This window comes from Xiphophorus couchianus, chromosome 15 (assembly GCF_001444195.1).
Source record: "Xiphophorus couchianus chromosome 15, X_couchianus-1.0, whole genome shotgun sequence".
NCBI classification, from domain to species: Eukaryota; Metazoa; Chordata; class Actinopteri; order Cyprinodontiformes; family Poeciliidae; genus Xiphophorus; species Xiphophorus couchianus.
Window position 1 is genome coordinate 9492724 of NC_040242.1, and position 19485 is coordinate 9512208.

General features: G+C 38.3%; 1 protein-coding gene across 2 annotated transcripts in view; it reads left to right on the top strand.

The window, feature by feature from the left end:
• Nucleotides 1–14622, top strand: part of foxo3b (forkhead box O3b) — a 42299-nt gene extending 27677 nt beyond the window's left edge. For both annotated transcript variants that reach the window (XM_028039726.1, XM_028039725.1), the window contains exons 3-4: nucleotides 7454–8891; nucleotides 11245–14622. In XM_028039726.1, coding sequence (XP_027895527.1) covers nucleotides 7454–8875 — 1422 coding nt within the window. In that variant the 3' untranslated portion in view covers nucleotides 8876–8891; nucleotides 11245–14622. The remainder of the gene's footprint in view (nucleotides 1–7453; nucleotides 8892–11244) is intronic.
• Nucleotides 14623–19485: the final 4863 nt, after the last annotated feature.

The window sequence follows — 19485 nt, forward strand, 5'->3', positions numbered from 1 at the left end:
GCACTGGAAGCAGTTGGAGAAGGCAGAGGATTTTATTTTATTTTTTTACAGATTATCTGTCTCATACTATACAGTCAGAAGGTAGTGACAGTTTCAACAAATATACAAAAAAAATATATATTTTAAAATCTTGCATACTGTAGCTTTAAACTCTCCACAATCAACAAACACTGCATGACTGACTTCTTCCACTCCCAACCAAGAAGCAAATGTGTACAAGATGGATATAAATATCGTTGTTATACCCATTTTATTTGTCTGATCTGATACCGATGGTAGTGCCGATATATTGTGCATCCCTAATAGTTCAGTTTTTAGTTTGAAGGCAATCCAGAGTCTTAGAAGTAGCATTCTAACCCTTTCTATATCAACAGATTTTGGTGAATTTGTTTATTATCTGTATCTGAATTACCTTAGACAAGGGATACTTTTTTACATCTTTTAGCCTACTTCATGTTGTGAGACAGGTTCTATTTATGAGCTCCTAGATACCGAGGCTGGAGTATGATTCAGCTGCACAAAAATTTAAGTTTATTGCAGCTAATTTTAATGTAATAGTGGGTATATATGTTTTACATAGTCAGGTTGGTTGCACAGCAATTTGTCCTTAATAAATAAAGTCACCATTGTAAAGCTGCTTTTTACTCAGATCATCTTTGTCTAATATCAACATTTATTTGACCATGTGAAACCTTCCAGTGTGACAAAAAAGCAGAAACAAAAGGAATTTGCAACAGGAAACAACACAGCTTTTGCAATAAGTTTGACAAATAAACACAGACACACGTTTGCACTTGATGTTTGTGTACATGCTGCAGCCCTGATTAAAACACACTGACCTAGTGAAGCTACGCAAGGGTAACATGACTAGCAGGCTTTTTGAATGACCTGCAACGATTGGCTGTTAGATGTGGGATGGGTTAGCCAACTCCCCCAACACCGAGCCAGCCTATTGGAGAAAATACAGGAGTGTACGAGGCGTTCTTTGAGCATGTGGCCTTACACAATAGAGTCCACACAAAATACAGGAACAGGCAGAGAGAAGTGGGAGAAAGGTAAAAGAGGCAGCAGATTTGTTTGGATTTAAAGGACCCAGTACTGTTGACTGTGACCAGGCCTCCTTTAAGATCTGAATTTGTTTACAAAAATTAAGCCGCATGAATATAAACAGATGAAGGTGTAACCGAAGTCCTTCTGGCAACTTCCAGATCCCCATTCAGCTCATACACATAAACACAAGTTGGAGGGAGAGCAAGAGAGAAAGACACCGATCTGCTGGCTGGGAAAAGGCGCTCATGATTGAAGAGAATGGAATGTTCTGTCTGCAGTCCAGAGCTTCAAGCAGCTGGAACCTGGACCCAGTGTGTGTTTGTGTGACGGCGTGAGTGTGTGTGTGTATGCAGGGTCACAGTATAAATAACCTTCCCCTCTCTGCAGCGTTAGCACAGATTTGCCAGGCGGTTTATTTATAAAACCGGCTTATACGTGTCAAAGACCTGCGTGTTGTCTACACCTCTGCCTCAGGCCATAATTATGCTAACTTCTAGGTGCTTATGAGCAACCGCAAATTCAAGGAAATCTAACATTTACATTTTTACTCCACCCCATTTTTCAAATCCTGGAAAATGTATTATTATTTTACATTGTACATGAGGTAACATTTTTATGAAACACCAACCATTTTCATTCACAAGTTTATGAGAGTGAGACCTTTTAATGGACTTTGGAGAGCAAGCATAATCATTTTGTGTTATGTTATTCAGAAATAACATAAGACATATACTGAGTTCAACTTTTAAAAATTGTGTTCTTTTTCTTTATTTTAAAGTGCAATGCTTTGTGTCCAAGCTTTACATATGTTTAAGTTGACTTACTTTTGAGTAGATATGTAAGGCGATGCCACATCAGAGTATATGTTTTGCCCTTTGTTGGTCCTTTTTATCTAAAACCACTTAGTGAAATTCTGTTAAAAAGAAGCAGAGATGTGTGTAAACAACAAACAAATGAGAAAATGGAAAGCATAAAAAACACTACAACATAACGACTTCCAAAGCAGGTTAGAAACTAATTGTTGTTGATCAGAAAAATACAGACTAAAAACTATTACTGTTTCTTTAATTGAATCTATTAAAAATGAACAAATTACACTGTTGAATAGTTTTGTAGCTCCAACAAAGTTAGCTGAAATCTTGACATACAGTAGACAATCAACTGAAGCATGGTGCATTATTCAGAATGCAGGAGTGTTGTTCTTTATTGTAGATAGTTTTTTAGGCAGGAAATATCTTTTTTGTTTCATTGTTAACAGACTGCATAAGGACAGAACAGAAAATCAGAGGAAAGATAGTCTAAGTCTATAGAAATACCTATTGATAGACTTTCTAGAAAGCTCAGAGTATTTCTGCATAATGTTTGTGTCTCTTTTTAATGCTTCTGAGAAACCTTGTTTTTATTCGCAGTCATTTGTCCCTCCGTGTTAAATCATGACTGACATTGTGCTAAATGTCCGCTTGACCCCAGCAGCAAGCAGTCACTGTTGACATTAGACTCAGATTAGTGCTGGTTTACATAATGGCTGAAAAAGTGGGGTCATGTTTGGCCAAGAATCAAGCGCAGACACATGCACAGTGTGCATGTGGGTGGTTATGTACACCACCGGGCTCAGGCCACAGAGTTTGTCCTTTCAAAGCAGTGAAAACAGAATTAAAAGAGGTTAAGGTGTAATGTAAAAGATTGGTTCTGCAAGATTAGAGCACTTTAACCTTTCACCTGGTCCTGTTTTAGGCGATATCACGCTGATTAAAATTCCAAGAAAGAGCTAGCAGCACTTTCTTGGAATATAAATGAATGAATACATGTATTTTTCATCAGTTTCCAGCAGTAACTTTGGAGCATCAGGTAAAGAGAAGTGCGCGTTTTACAAAGAGAACATGGAACCTTGTAAAGTGGCCTAGTTCATATATGTGAGTTCAGATATGTGCTGTAGCTGGGTGATGAAATACACACGCAACACCACGGACACCCGCCCTTTTCTGTACTGCCTGGCTACATCAGCCAATTTCACTCCACCAATCACCACTGCTTGAGCTGGGATGGATACAACCAATTAGAAAGAGCACTAAGAATCATCTGGACCAATCAGAGAATGCAGCTTGAGAACTACCTTTAGGAGGTTCATTACATTTACAGCACAAGCTTTCTTTAGACATGGGCTTAATTCTCCAGGAGGTCTTATAATTCATTTGAAATGGTTTATTGAAAACATCCAAAGAGAGATTTACATAATCTGAGATATGAGTTCATTACACACCCTAATAAAAATCAGAGGTCACAGAAAAAGGGAGGGAAATGGATTCCTTGCGTGGTTGCTGACAGTGATTAATTGTTCCCACATGTTGCTGACTGACAAAAAGTCCTCTGTTCCCCTGAGCTTAGCCTGCAGCTGGTGGACACACATACAGACACACATTGCTATCTCACAAAGCAAGTTCAGCTCTATCAGGACTCCCAGCTTTTAAAAATGTTATGTAATATTCATAAGTAAAAAATAACATGGGGAAAAAAAAACCCTGATATAGAATAAAGAAAACAATTAACAGCTGATTACTACAGTACAAACATCCCTCCAGCAGTCAGTGCCGACTAGGTTGCTAAAAGGATTGCTATGATGAAAACATTTGCACATTGCAGTAAAGGCATGGATAGGGGATATTTTATGCTAGTAAAACATTATTTCATTGTTTTCTCTGTGCTTTCCTAAACCTGTTCCAGTAAGTTTTGGCTGTAAATTGTGTTTGTGTGTTATTTAGCTCCTGTGGTTGCTCAGTAGGAGCTATGAATCAGAGCTGCTGTCTCAGTGTGCTGTTTTTTATTAATGGGCTTTGGGAATACCCAGGAGGAGCTAGAGTAATAAAAATACTGTACCCTGTTCACTGTGATGTACCATGAGCACACCAATCACCATTCAGAGTTTTATTCAGAAAGAAAAAGCAAAACAAACATTTGTGTTCATTGAAAGACAAAACAAATTCACTAAATATGTGATGTGTATTTTTGAGTCGTATATCAGAGATAATGAGCATAAGGTTTTTGCAATATGAGTATGTAGGAGAATATGCAGCTTTCAGTGTTACTGTACTCATTGCTGATATTTCCACCTCTTTATCTTGCATTTATCATCTTCTCACCTCCTCTTTCAATTAGTCACCCTTTCTCTCACTTGGCACCAGATCTCCAGTTTTATACTGTCACTGTTCATGTTGGTTGTTGTTTTTTATTGCCACTCACTCCATCACACTCTGCCCTGAAACATTCTATTTGACATTTCAATGAAATATGTGGTCACAAAGAGAAACATAAGATCAGCACCTTTGTTGGAAAGAGGCAGTGAGAAGGAATAAAGGGATGCAGAATGAAGAGATTGGCAGGTAAAAGCTTGAAACATTGTTGCATTTATTCCTCTTTTTTCCTCTTAAAATATCTGTTTAGATCTTTCTGGTGGCTGGAAACATTTAGTCACAATGTGTGTCAATTAAATGTGTGTTTTAAAAAGCTTGGTAATGAAGCAGCTTTGCGTCACTCCTCTGGAGATGCGTTCAGAGGACAAACACGAGTCCCACTGGTATTTCCTTCTTCGCTTACCTCATTGCACAAAATAGACACCCACACACTTGGGAAACGTGCATTCATCCACATAAGCCATTCATGATTTCGTACACAAGTTTAATGATTTGACAATACACAACGCTGTTCACCGAGATGTCCTGTGTGAATAAGGAGCATTAGTTCCGAAACACTGGACACATCTACTTTGCAAAGAGTCAAAAGTTCAGGTTCGTCTGCCAGCGTAGCATTCAGAAATGTAACCTAAACCCTTTGCACTCTGAATAAACTGCTTTTGACCGGAATAACAGCCCAGACCATCGTTCATAAATGCTTGCCTAGAAAGTTGGGATTGCTTTATGGAAAACAACGTTGGTATTCCCACAAAAACTTTGAAAACAGCTCAGGCTTGTGCTGGTTTGAGCCCAGAAATCTGCTCTGTGTTCAGGAATAAAAATATACATAAGAAGAAAACCAAAGTGGAAAAAAAAACTGGCTTGCATGTTGTGGATGGTGGTTGAGTTGTTTATATGGGAGGATACAGCATAGCCCCAGAATCCCTCTGGGCCTATAAGAGCTATGTGTTTGTGAAACAACAGAAAGTGAGGAAGAGGGAGAGGGAATGGAAAGAAAGGAGATGGGGTTCAAGGAAAGGAATTCAAAGAGGCTCAGAGTTGGTTGTGATATTTAGGAAAAGCGTGTAAAAACACATCTACAAACATTTACGGACCTGGAAGTTGGAGTTTATGGCTATGCAGTCACAGTTTCTGTTTCATAATTTTACTGTCTTGCACGCTATGTATTGGTTTCTTCTCAGAAACCAGATGGCTGCTAGTGTTTGTGTGGGAGTTTGCATGTGAGGGAAGGGCAGTCCAGATGGACCTGTGCTTGAGTGTATTAGATCAAATCAAATGTAGCTAGAATGTCAAACACTAAATAATTGCCTGACTGGACCTAAACATTGTTATAGCCTTTAATTTGCTTTGAACCTAAAACTACTGAACGCTACTTGTGATGTAAATTTGTTTCACACAAGGTTCTTACAAAGTTTGGAAAAGTCTGGATTTTGATTGAAGTATTCTCAGGTTTGGATTAGCATGGAGATAGAATAGAGCCTTTAGTCTTATCAGTATTTCTAAGTAAAAGTAGGAAATCTCTCAAATTTGGACATCAGAAAAGTGCAGGAAGTCCTGTGCACAAATGGAAACGCTAACAGAAAATACCACTTGAAAGATAAAGCAAAGAATCAAACATATGTTATGAAGTTGGTAAACAGTTATGCCAATAGTTTTAATTATTTTTCAATAGTCTGTTTAATGTGTTTGTACAAACTGATCAGAACTTAACACATGTTGGAGAAGTGCTAAAAGCAACACTGTCAGAAAGGCTGATGGCAACTTTCCCGCAGAAACAAAGATGGTCATTTACAATAATGTCAATGTCAAGTATGAACAAATGTCCAGCTGAACACTGTGTGTAAACGTTGTCAACAGTAGAAGCATTTTATGTATCCATATATCTGTACCTTATGAATGAAACTGTTGATCATTAACAAGGTCTGTCATGTGCACCAAATCCTTCACAATGAGGCTTTTGGGCTTTCACAAGAAATCATAGTTTCTGAGCACACACCAGCTGAAATTCACACCCAAACTTCCATGATCTCACAAACAGAAGCTCTTTGTATGTGTCATTCATAATCCAAGAGACGATCAATTATAGTCTCTCTTTTCTGCTATAGCAACAGTACAATGCTACAGCAGGAACAATGCGGCCAGCAGCACAGTGAATCACTCCACATTAATGTGAGCTTGTGTGTATTTGACGAGCATCTGAAACAATAAGCTTTTGGGTTTGCTTGTATGTTTAGTCATGCTGAGGGAGTGTGTGTGCATGTGGGGGTGCGCAGGGGTGTGCGTGTGTGTGTGTTTGGAGGTGTTGGGGGATGGGTTATGGATCTCTGTTCTTAAATGTAATGTGAGCTATTCATTAAAAGTTATGTGGGCAAAGACTGGAGAAAAACAATCAATACTGTGAAGAGGCGTGTAAACATACATCCAGGTCACAAGATGAGACAAGATTTTATCAATATGTTCGCAAACACAAAATAATAATTTAACAAATTATTGATTAGTGAAATAAAGAATCAATAAAGAATAGCAAAGTCTAGTGCAGGTTTGTATATTGCACACATCTCTTATTCTAAGAAGGTTCTAACACCAATAAAGATTTCAAAATGTCACACCGTGTTTGAAGAATCTTAATTTAAGGTCAAATTATTCACTTCAGGTTTCATCTGTTTATTTTAGACTTTGCCCTAGAGATCATCAAATGCCATCTGAATCATTACAACACTGCAAAATAGCACTTTAATTTTAGACGAAGATTTCCAAAGCATCTGTTGCATCGTCAGCACCTAGCTTGTTTCCCTCTCTGTCACTCTGTCAACATTTCCTTTTTATACATAGTATTGAAAATGTTGCCAGAAATAATTTAGGTATTGGAGACACGGCCAGACAAGAAGTCCTTATTTCTCAATTCTTTCAACACAACAAGGCAGCAATCCAAGAACTACTTCCTTTTAAACCTCAAAATAAGAGTCTCAAATATATGTTCAGGGGTCAAGTCTAAAACACCCACCTTCAATCCAAAACTCATAATAGCTTATTTTTATTTTGTCAAGTGACTAAATAACACTTTTCAAGGAGATATTATTTTGAAATAGCATGGTGTCTTAACATCATGATATCTTGTGCCAATTCTAATAATGATGGTTAAAGTTTGACTATTTGTTTTATGAAAGGTTGCCTCACTTTTCTTATTAAAATCTCTTTGTTTGTTTTTGTTCCAGAACTCCATCCGGCACAACCTATCTCTCCACAGTCGTTTCATCCGTGTCCAGAATGAAGGGACAGGAAAGAGTTCGTGGTGGATGATCAACCCAGAGGGAGGAAAAGGAGGCAAGGCTCCACGGCGCCGGGCCGTCTCCATGGATAACAGCAACAAGTACACCAAGTCTGCTCGTGGCCGTGCTGCTGCTAAGAAGAAGGCGGCCCTGCAGGCTGTGGCTGCTGCAGCTGGGGAAGGCGGTGGAGACAGTCCTACAGGTCCCTCTAAGTGGCCGGGAAGCCCGACGTCACGCAGCAGCGAGGAGCTGGATGCTTGGACAGACTTCCGCTCCCGAACAAACTCTAATGCCAGCACGCTCAGCGGCCGCCTCTCGCCAATTTTAGCGAATCCTGAGCTAGACGAGGTGCCTGACGATGAGCCTCCTCTCTCACCGATGATCTACTCCAGTCCTGGCAGGGCGTTGTCTCCAGGAAACACCAATGGGAAGGCTGTGCCCACTGAGCTGCCTCGTCTGGCAGATCTGGCAAATACAATGACTCTAAATGATGGAATCACACAAGATCTGATGGATGATTTTCTGGATAACATCAAGCTTGTACCAACCACCTGCAGCCAAGCCATGCAGAATGGTTCCTCAGGGTTTAGTTTTGGGTCCAAACCCAACGGGATAGGGTCACCTTCTTCCACTTCATCTCCATCCTCTAACAACTCCTCTAATGGAGGAGGTAATAGCTACAGTAACTCCATCTTTAGCCCTTACACAGCAAGCTCCTCCCTACGTCCATCTCCCATGCAAACCATCCAGGAGAATAAGCAAACTTCATTTTCCACAACTGGCATGTCTCACTTTGGCAGCCATACACTACAAGATCTTCTTAACTCTGACAGCCACAATCATAGTGATGTCATGATGACCCAGTCTGACCCCTTAATGTCACAGGCCAGTGCTGTTGCCATCATTTCCCAGAACTCTCGTCGAAATGTTATGGTCCGTAATGATCCTGTTATGACTTTTGGGACCACCGGTGGACTCCAGAGTAGCCAAACTAACAACCACAACCAGAGTACCATGAGGTCTTTGAACGGAGATCTGAACCTTGCCAACGAGGCAAACACTTTGGCTAATGTCAAACAGCAACTTCTACTGTCACCAATTGGTGGAAATGGAACATCCTCCATGCAAATTGACACCTCCATCTTTCTAAATGGTACAGCAAGCAGCAGCAGCGGGTGTCAGGACCGCTTCCCAACAGACCTGGACCTGGACATGTTCAACAGTGGCAGCTTGGATTGTGACATGGAGTCCATCATTAGGAATGATCTGATGGATGCTGATGGTCTGGATTTTAATTTTGAGTCACTGGCCAACATGAATGGAGTCAGCAACTTCACAAGCACCAAGCACAGCTGGGTGCCTGGTTGAGACAGAAGAAGAGAAGGTGAGTCTGTCTGAGGTTTGGTTTGTATGGAAATAAACCATGTTTGCTTATATAAAAAAAGATATAGCTGAAGTATAAAGCACACTTTCTGTGTTTTTAAGTTTAAATCCATGTAGAGTGAACTGCTCTGACCTATTAATTCTCATACAAAATCACAACAGGCCAGCCTTCAGAAAGTAATCTAACATGTCATTGGGGAAAGTAACCCTTTTTTTATTTGTCAGAGGGCTTTGCATGTAAAATAATTTGAATATATTTCTAATTCTGTAATAATTTGATGCTGTACCTGTGTTGTGTCAACAACTTAGTAATGTTTCTGTGGAAAGTCACCTTTAGCAAACAAGAAAGCTAGCTTTTACAGTTTTAGAGCTTCTGCTCCACCATAATTTTCAGCTTCGATTGTGGCTCACCACAAGTGTTGTGAAGAGGAGCATTGCAAACAGGTGCTTCATCAAGTTTGAAGCAGGGGTTTTTTGCAGCTGGGTGACATTTTTTGTGACCCAAAACCAAAATGCTTCCCTTTAACTCTCCTGTTATGTTCGTTTCTGAGGTACAGCTATAATGCTCGTGGGTCAATTTGACCCAGGGAGTGTTTAATCATTCAAAAGTGTCAATAACCAAAAAATTCCTCCAAAACATTTTTGTATCTGATTATTAACTCCAATACTAACCATTTCAATCAATATTTGTGCAATGATATGTTTTTATTTCTCACAAATAAAGGATCAATAACAACAATCTACTCATTTACTCATTTGGACATAAAAATGGAATTTAAATTTTTTATGTCCACTGGAAAAAACCTACAAACATCCATCCATCCATCCATTTTCTGTTCACCCTTGTCCCTAATGGGGTCGGGAGGGTTGCTGGTGCCTATCTCCAGCTACGTTCCGGGCGAGAGGCGGGGTACACCCTGGACAGGTCGCCAGTCTGTCGCAGGGCAACCTACAAACAAAAAACAATAATTTTCTTGAAATTGAACTTTTGTAATTTTTCTTATATTACATTTTGATTTTTTATTTTTTTTCAATGGGTGATCTTTATAATTGAACTTGAGACACATATACTGTTCCGGGTCAAATTGACCTGGTGATTAAAATCAAGACAAATGAGTCATGCAGAGAGTATTTATGTTTTCCCTCCACTTCTGCCAAGTGTCCACTCAGAGTGGGTGGAGTTTATCCACAGGAACAGAAAATGTTCCCATCAAAAGTTGTAGGAACACCTGCTTTCTCACAGTTTCCTAGTGAAGTAAAGAGAGTAGTGAGTTACATGGGCTTGTGTGTGTAGGGGTGTGTTGGGGTGTGCAGGGGTGTGTGTGGTGGGGTGTGTCTGTGTGTGGTGAAATATGGTTCATAGCTGCAAGGAAACATGTAGAATTGGACATTTTTTAAAATCTTTTTTAACCTTCAACTTGACTGCTGGGTCAAATTGACCCGAATAGTATCTATGTAAAAAGTAGATACAGGGGGTTGCAAATGTGTAAAATGAATAAATTTTCAATTTATATGTAGAGTGTACCTATTAAGACAAATAGAAAAGGTTTCATGCAAAAACAAATACTTCCAGCTATTTAAAAAAAACAAAACTTCAAAACGGGTCAATTTGACACGTAACATAACAGGAGGTTTCAAATTCTGTTCCTGCACTTTGCTCCCACAACCCGAGATTAAAGGGAAAATTCAGAGTTTTTGAAGTCGGTCTTTTTAAAGTGATCATCAGTAGTCTGTATCTAACCTTCAGTCAATGGTATTCATTCTCAATCTGGAGTTTTAAAGATGTTTTAATGGATGCTCATCGCTAGAGTGAGTGGTTCAAGTAGGTAAAAATAGATTTCATTTTTAAGGTCAAAAATGTCCATACCATATTGAGCATAATTTTCTAAATCTATAACCCAGTATCGTATCTGCAGTGGAAATGTGATTTATAAGTATGTTCTTATCCAGTATTTGATCAGGGTCCTATTTTATATTAATTCCTGATTCTAATACTCTTCTGTTGTTGTATTCTTAAGTCTGACATGTTTTGAAAGATCAGGCTGTCCTGGAGAAATTGTTAATCCAGACTCTGTTGGGTTATTGAACATAAAATCTTTCCAGGTTGCAAAATTATATTGTAAAGTTGAGGAAGAAAAGTAATTGAATGAATGAACTTCAGCATTAACGGTAAAATTTTTCAAAATTATCCGACAGCTAAGAACGGCATCAGAACCGTGTGGCAGTTTTAAAAGCACTAGCTTGCAGATGCACATTTTATTTTGAAATTTAGCTGACTGGTCTTTTTCTAATTGAAATACGTGACTTTATGCAACAATATTGAAGGCATAATGACTTTATCTTTATCTCTGCAGGTCTGACTTACATGGTGCAAGAGGAGATCAGACAGAACCTCCCCTTTTTGCCAAACCAGCCATCAGCACAATGTAAAATACAAACCCTGTGTTTACAGAAGCAGACTTCCTCTCACGAGCTTTACCTTCGCTCCCACACTGGTGAAGCATGAACCACCTGACTGACTTTAAAGATGCTGCACATCAGCCCACAAATCCTCCTGTGAAAGAAAAAAGCGTTGTAAAAAAACACAATCACAACAAGCTTACTAAAAAACATGAAGTTATGCAATTTTTCTTTGACGCCCAGTCAGCAGACACTGCTTTTCAGAATTATCTTCAGGTGGAATTAAAGGACTAAAGGTTAGGTGAAGACAGAAGAGATCACGGTGCAGTTGTTCCCACTAAAGACAAAAAAATAAAAGTCAAGACAGGACGTGGGATGTTTCACGTTTAAAAAAATCCATTTATTCTTAGTTATTTTATCTGTTCACTGTTTGTTTGTTTTTTTGGTGTTATTCTGTTTTATCAAAGATGTTTCTGGATCGATCATGTCTGTATAAAAAAAACACAGTTGGTGTGTTGGTGAAATGAAGAGAATTGGAGGGACTTGCTGAGTGGTTGTGCACACACTTTTTGAAGGCACTCACACAGACAAACTGACACTTTGCGAAGACCTCAGAAACCTTCGAAGTTGAAATTCCTTAAAGTTTTTGCCATGCACTTACTGTTTTTGCTTGAATTTAAATAACTTTAGCATAATAATCAGCTAAAACTTGCATCATATGTTTCATCCTGTGTACACCAAAGTGTACATAAAGAAGGAGAAAAGTTGTTGTAAAAGCTTCTGGGGAGCTCTGTTGGGCTAGTTTATTGCACCCCAAGATGTAGCCAAAAGTTGTGAACATTTCCACACCACTATAGGTGCTATATGAACAGTGTTGAATCCTGTCCGGAAAGGAAAATGCACCTGTTGTTTTACCTGCTTTTTGATTGGTTCTACTTTATCCTCGACTGGCGGGATCCCAGAGCTGCAGCCACATGTAGCGCAGCCAGAACGAAAATCACAGAAAGATTTTTTTTTTTTTTTTAGACTCATTCCTCTAGAAACCACTTGGTTCTTGAGTAAAAAAGACAATAAGCTATTTCTGTATATTGCCAAATTCACTTGAAACAAACAGTAGGGTATGCTGGCAGCCAAATCGCACGTGCACACACACACTCACACACATATATATTTTACATATACAGAAAAATCTATAAGCAGGGATCTGTGTTAAAGCTCTTCTCATCAAGCAGATTGCAGGGCTGGTTATGCATACACACAATCACTCAGGGGGGAAAGGGAGGCTTTCCAGTCACATTGTAATGGTATTACTTTTAAAATTTCTTGATAATAAAACCTAATACTCTGTGCTTGTGAACTTGTAACCTGTGAACTTTTGGTCGTTGAGATGAAGCGTAGAAGGGAGGATAAATGTCAGGATTATTAAGTCACGCATGTCTTGTTATTTTATCCTTACTTTTTGTTTGTTCTTTGCAGTTTTTCCTCCTCCTGTTGAACTCATAGACACACACACACACACACACACACACACACCTCCTTATGGACACGCCTGGTGCTCCTGCAGGTGATTTCTTGTATCTCCCGACTTACGTGTCAATTTCGTGTGTGCGTTTATTTACCGTGTCGATTTCAGTTGGATTATTCTCACAAGGATGTGTAATATCTCGTGGTGCATACAGCACTGTTGGACTGTATGCATGTACGTCTTTATGCATCATGGGTTGTGTGACAAATGCATATAATACTCGCTGTTTTGTCCTTATATACTCATTTTAGTACTTGATCCTTGGGTTTTTGTGATACCTCTGTAGTTGAAGAAACATGGAACAACGTTACGCGCCGGATAAGTGGGAACACTGTTACCAGCGATTTAACTGTTGAACCTTTTTCTTTTTCTTTCTTTAAATGGTCGGAAGCGCCATTGTTGTAGCATCTGGAAACCGTGATACCCCTTTCCTGTTTCGGGGTAGTGACATGAAGTGTATTCCTTGCTGTGTATAATAGTGTACAGATTTGTGTATATCATTTTGAAGCAGACGTGTCGGTGTGCATGGTTGGCTAAAAGAGCGGCTGTGCAATCTGAGGTTTTAGTGCATGGTTTAGCTTGACCCTTCCAGATGTTCCGTCCCTTTAAGAATCATAATCCGCCGTTGAATCCTATGTTTTTGCACCCAAACACACTTTCTGTGGCATAAAAATTAAGACTTACCTAGGAACCCTTGCATCATCTTATAATTTAATATGTTTATAGCTAAGGTTGCTCTCTTAAAGTGTACACTCCCCTGTTAGACTGGCAAGTTTTTGTGATGTAAAACATTACACCATGATAAATCATTTCTAAACCTTTTCCACATATAATGTGATATTCATTCAGATTAGAAACTACAATAACCCAGTGACATAAACAAATATTTTGCTAAAACTTGATTCCACAACATTTATCTAATGTGTATTGGAAAATGTCTATAAAATCTCTCTGGTCTCCTGTCTTCAATAGTAATTTTTCATTTGAATTGCACAGGAAACATGGGACATTATATATATGGAAATAAGTTACATGATTTTTAAAGGCCCAGTTTATTTATATCACAAAACTCTGATGTATCACACCACTTCTGACAGCCACTGTACATGCATATACTCTTACATGCATGTCCAGGATGAGCCTCCCTGGATATTTCTTAACATCCTGCCTTGTGCTCACACTTATCAGCTCTTTAGAGCTTTAATGTACTAAAAGATGGAATACTTTTAGTACATTAAAAGTATTCCATCTTTAATGTAACACTACCATTTGTCTTTGCAGGGAGAAAGTAGATCGCCGGCTAATGATTCAAAATTCATCTGCACAGATTGACACTGACAAGGTAGATCTCGGGAACGCTCTAATCCTTTCTTGTGTAAAGATAGGTTATTGATCCCAGATTAACTGCAACTCTCAATCCAGAACAAGGTGTTCCTGATATTTTTTTACAGTGGAGCTGTAAAAAAAATATCACACAGTTGTTTGATTCATTCAAGTGCAGTGTTCATAATAATGTCACATCATCTGCTGGAATAAAACTAATATGGCACAATATTACCACTAGATACCTTAACGACCTCTGGAACATCAAACACGTCATCAAATATATTCATCATTGTCTCTTAGTAAGAAGCCCAGGACAGCTTCTTGTTTTCACACACACCTCTGAATTTTGCCCTTTATTAATATTGCTTCTTCTCAACTCAATGTTAGTGGCTATTTTACCTGTGTATCCCCCTTTTTTTAAATTGTAATCTAGTTTGTATAAGAAATGGTGCGCATGTAAATAAAGCTTGGTGAGGCTCCACTGGTGTGTTCTTGTCCTTTGTTTATTTTTCTAAAATGGCACCTTGTAGTTTCAGTGCACTCATCATTGACATGCATGTAGTATAAACTTTGGAGTTTTTATGATTTATTTTAAAAAATTTCTTTTTCCAATGGAAGTATAAGTCATAATGTTTTGCCAAAATGGTGTACATATACACATTTAAATGTTGTGTATTTTTACATCTGTTTTGCAAAATATATAGTTACACATTTAATTAGTAATAAGCTCAATTACATAAACATTCAGCAATATATTGCTATTCAGCTGATTAACGTCAAATGCATATCCAGACACATCTTTTGACTTTATCTTTTGATGAAGTCAAAAGATGACTTTATCAGACTTTTGTGAAGCTTTAAAAGAAAAGATCTCTTAATTTGATCACTAACTAATCTAAGGGTAAAAGGAGAGCGGGTTTGACGTTCTTTGTTCCACATTTGTTCTTTTTCCAGATCAGGAGCCATTAGGATCAGCCTGTGTTACTTTTAGGAAGTAGGAGGAGGCAACAAGTTGTGTCCAGTGCAGGCTGGATGAGTTCAGTCCAAGTAGGACTTTGCGTTAGTATAACAACAGGTCAAAGAAAAGGTTATGTGTAATGACAGGGAAACAGTCTCTCTGGAGTTCGCGCTAAAACATTATTTCTTGAGATTGATTACAGCCACAGAAACATGCAATGCTGATGAAAACAAAGTGAAGGATTTTCAAACAGGTGATCAGACTTCAAAACTTCACTTCATAGGTCTCTCTTACTTTAGGAAATCGCAGTCAGAGATGAGGAGAGCGGTAAGGAGATCAGATTAACCCTTAGATGACATCACTCTCTAAACTTCAACAACGAGGCTTTTTCCACACAAAGCTTCAGGAAGTCCTGAAAATGATAATGGCAAAAAGGATGACAAAATCCTCCTCTTCCTCATCATTATGATAAAACATGATAATTTTCCACCATATAAGGACATATTTCTTGATTGAATCTGTTTAATCTTCAAACAAACTCCAACTACAGACACATTGAAACTCAGTCTCCAGGCTCGGTTCAACCTGAATGATGATCATTTCATTCTGATTCACACTAAACGAGGGAATGACCATTTGACCCTCAGATCCATCCCCTCAGTCTGAAACGGATCTGAGGAACATTTTAACCTGACATTCAACTGGGAGATGTTGAAGGGGTTCTCTGCCTGCAGCCCACTTAAATTCAGAGTACTCTCCATTCCTTTGCCATCTGTCAGCCCATGGCATTCTAACTGATATGTTTTATTTCGATATTATGTTTTAAGTTCCAGCAGTTAAAATTTGTTTCCCTTGTGAGCTTTACCTGTTGAATGCCAAATATGTCTTCTGTTCTGGTATCTTATTAATTCAATTTTGAAGTAATTATCTGGCAATTGTCTGGCAATGAGTTATGTCTGGTTCTTGCGTATTCTAATGAATATTCTAATGAACTTACAAAGGGACTGGTTGTACAGGCATGTATTTTGATATGAGCTGTAGCAAAAGCCTGCACAAAGCATCTTGCAGTCTGTTTTGTGGGTTATCTTCTTTACCAGACCTGTGAATGTAAGCGGTTACTCTGATGTTTTCCACTTGTAGACTATTTTTCATACGTGTGAAATTCTCTTTTAATTTTACAAAGGTTATCACTCTCAGTACAACAGACATATAATGTCTCTGAGTGTGATTCTCACCATTTTACTCAGCAATAGTGCCCGTGTTTAGTCTTTAAATATTGTTAAAACTGATATTAAATGTCAATTTGTTTCCTTCATAATTTCCTTACAGATCTACACTTTTGAGCTTCTGTCTAATTTTGACTCAGTGTGGATAAGAAAGGTGCACAATAAATTAAAACTGGTGTGCTAAGTTGTTTGTTGAATATTACCCTGAAAGAGGAATTATTAAAAAATCATCAAAAGCTTGGATTTATCCAGTTAGTTATGCCCCTGATGAGTGCATGTAAACGTCTTGAAAGCACTGTAGGTACAAGAAGCACTGACATTTCACAAGTGCCGCAGGAAAAAGATATCCCCATGTCATTTTTAAATGTTTTTTTTTTATCTCTTACATGTCTTACATGAGGAACATAAATCCTCTCCTGTGTCAGTATGGGGAGATCAACACAGCTAAAGAACTTCATGTTCTCTTCAAGTTCCTGGAAGTATTCTTGCACAATGTTTGTTTTGTATGAGGCTGCCTTAAGTGAGAGCAGACACACAGCAATCTTCTGATACCTGACACTGGGCTGGGTACTTTTCCTGCTTTGTTGCAAAACATACAAGGAAGGCGAGGGGGAGGGAAGGCGGCCAGAGACGAAGTGTTGCATGTCTGAAATGTCCCTCCATGCTTCCACACCAGACATCAACACAGATCGCATGCTCTGGCAGTCTTATCCCAGCAACCCCCATTCTCCTTCTAGCTTTTCATCCAAAAGGTCAAAAGGCCATATTTACCGACAATCAGAGGTCAAGTGTTGTATCAGAAACAGATCATGGCAAATTACTAGCTAAATTTAATCAAGTAAATATGTATTAAGACTATTTTTCAGGGGATTTTATAAGAACAAAAATGGCTTTCATCTTGAAAAAAAATAACTCTTTCATCTTCAAAGGTATCAATATGAGGAATGCTAAATTGAGTTCTGGCTTTGGTGTAGTGGATGTTCACCAGTGTGAGTTACTAAATGCTAAAAACAGATTTTTCTAATAAGTGTTTACTTTGAAAACTTTAAAAGAAATGCTCTGCTCATTTTGAAGTACTTGGACTATATGAACCATAAAAATCAGCAGTAATACAAGTAAACCAAAAATGATAAACAGGTACACCTACCTAATTTTACATCGTCTTAGTGTTAGATTTAAATTTGAATTTCACAACAGAAATTAATGTCCAAAAACAACTAGTGAGGGCTTTTTAATATTTTTTCATTTATACCAATAAAGATGACAGAAGTATAAACATCTTGGTTTTGTGTTTCCAGCTTTTTATAATTGCTCTACCAATGCAAGCAAGTAGGACAGAGAATATCGGCACAGTTTACACTGAGAGACTCCAGGAGAATTTCCTAACAATTGGATTCATAACATAAGTTTATGCTGTCCAAGAGCCAACTAAAACTATCTTAGAAGTATATTTGGCAGCAGTGGAGGCATTGAGTCAACCTGTGAATAATGCCTTGCCATTCCTTTTTACTCTTTTTCTTGGCACCAACATCATGTCCAACTGGTTTAATAGGTAGTCTAGTGAACTACTAATTACAGATTTCTGGAGAAAAAGCTCACCTTAGTGGTATTGTGTCCACATACAGACATTTATGAATTTCTGAACGTCATTAAAAGGTGTTTTGGGTTTATCAAATTGGGGTTAAATAGCCTGACCTCAGAATCTGTAGAAATGATACATTTAAGCAGGGCTTAAGAATAAAAATATATATTTTTAACATCCTGTTCTGGGTTAAATAAAGTCAAAAACTAGCTACCATTAAAAATAAATTTCATTGATAACCTGCAGACAAGAGAAACGGAGCTTTGTTTCATTTCTAAAATGAAATAACAAATAAATTACATTAGTTTTTATCATGTGAGAAGAAAGTAAACCCCCCACTGTTTGCAATGTGAAAACCGGCTTATCTCAATGTTCTGTACCCTTGTTCAGATCTGTGTTTTGAAGCTTCACAGATCTGTGCTCACTCGGTCCTCTTGACCTCATCATGTGTTCGATTTTTCTCTGACATGCAACATCAAGAGTGAGGCTTCACAGAAGGACATGAATTCAATCAGAAACAGTGACAGAAGCATCTTAAAGACTAAAGAGGATCCACTACATCTACTCAATATGTGGGATATGAAGCAACAAATGTAGAAACAACTGATAAATTCTCTGCTTGCTTGTATATTTTTTTCAGGAATCCTTTAAGGGAACAAAGGCGTTTCTTCAATTAGACAAACAAATAAGGTTTGTACAAATCCACTGATCCTGTAGTGATCAACTCAAAATACCTCAAAATGCTTTGAAACTGAGGGAAGGAGTTTTGCCCAAGTTCAAAGAGTAAACCACATTTTAGTGGCAGCGCCCAGTCAGCTGATATTCTGACTCACATATCTGGTTTAGCTGCAGTCACACGTGTTTTCATGAGGTCAGCAAGGTTACTCCATAGCTGGAAACTCCCTCGCACTTATCATTTTTTATCTAGCTTGCTTTTTCTTTTCTTTTAGTGACAGCACTTCATCTAGATGTATGACTCTTACATTTTTAGCAAAGTGATGTGTATTCGTCATATCCAAAAAAAAGTTGAAAAATACTAAATTTGGCTTCAAATTTTCATGCCTAGTTCAGATTTAGAGTAGTTATTTAAAGTTAGAGCATATATTTAACCTGTTTCTTGGCCACGCTTGTTGTCTGACTGGCTGGTTTCATGGCAGCTCATAAATAAATGACTGCTCCTCTTTGTTTGCACTCCATCTTTACCTCCACCCACATATCCAGGGTTTTATTTGCCTCTGCCTTGTTTCATGTCAGTAGGCTTATATTTTATAAATGTCCTCTTTGTTTTAACCCAGGAAGCAGCAAACCTGCACTCTGATTTAGAAAATGAGAAAAGCAATTTAGTTTTTTCATGTGATCGGGTTATTTAATCTGCACACTAACAAGAAAAACGTAATGTAGGCATAATGTTACAGCTTGTGTACACTGAGAAGGCATGTAAACACATAGGTGTTGCCTTTAAAGAAATGTGTACTTAAATTAACCGAAATGCAACATTAGGGTGTAACACTGCCTGTGCTCATCATCAGCCATGTGAGAATTGCCGTCCTCACGTGTATCTTTGGCTGATTTATGTGT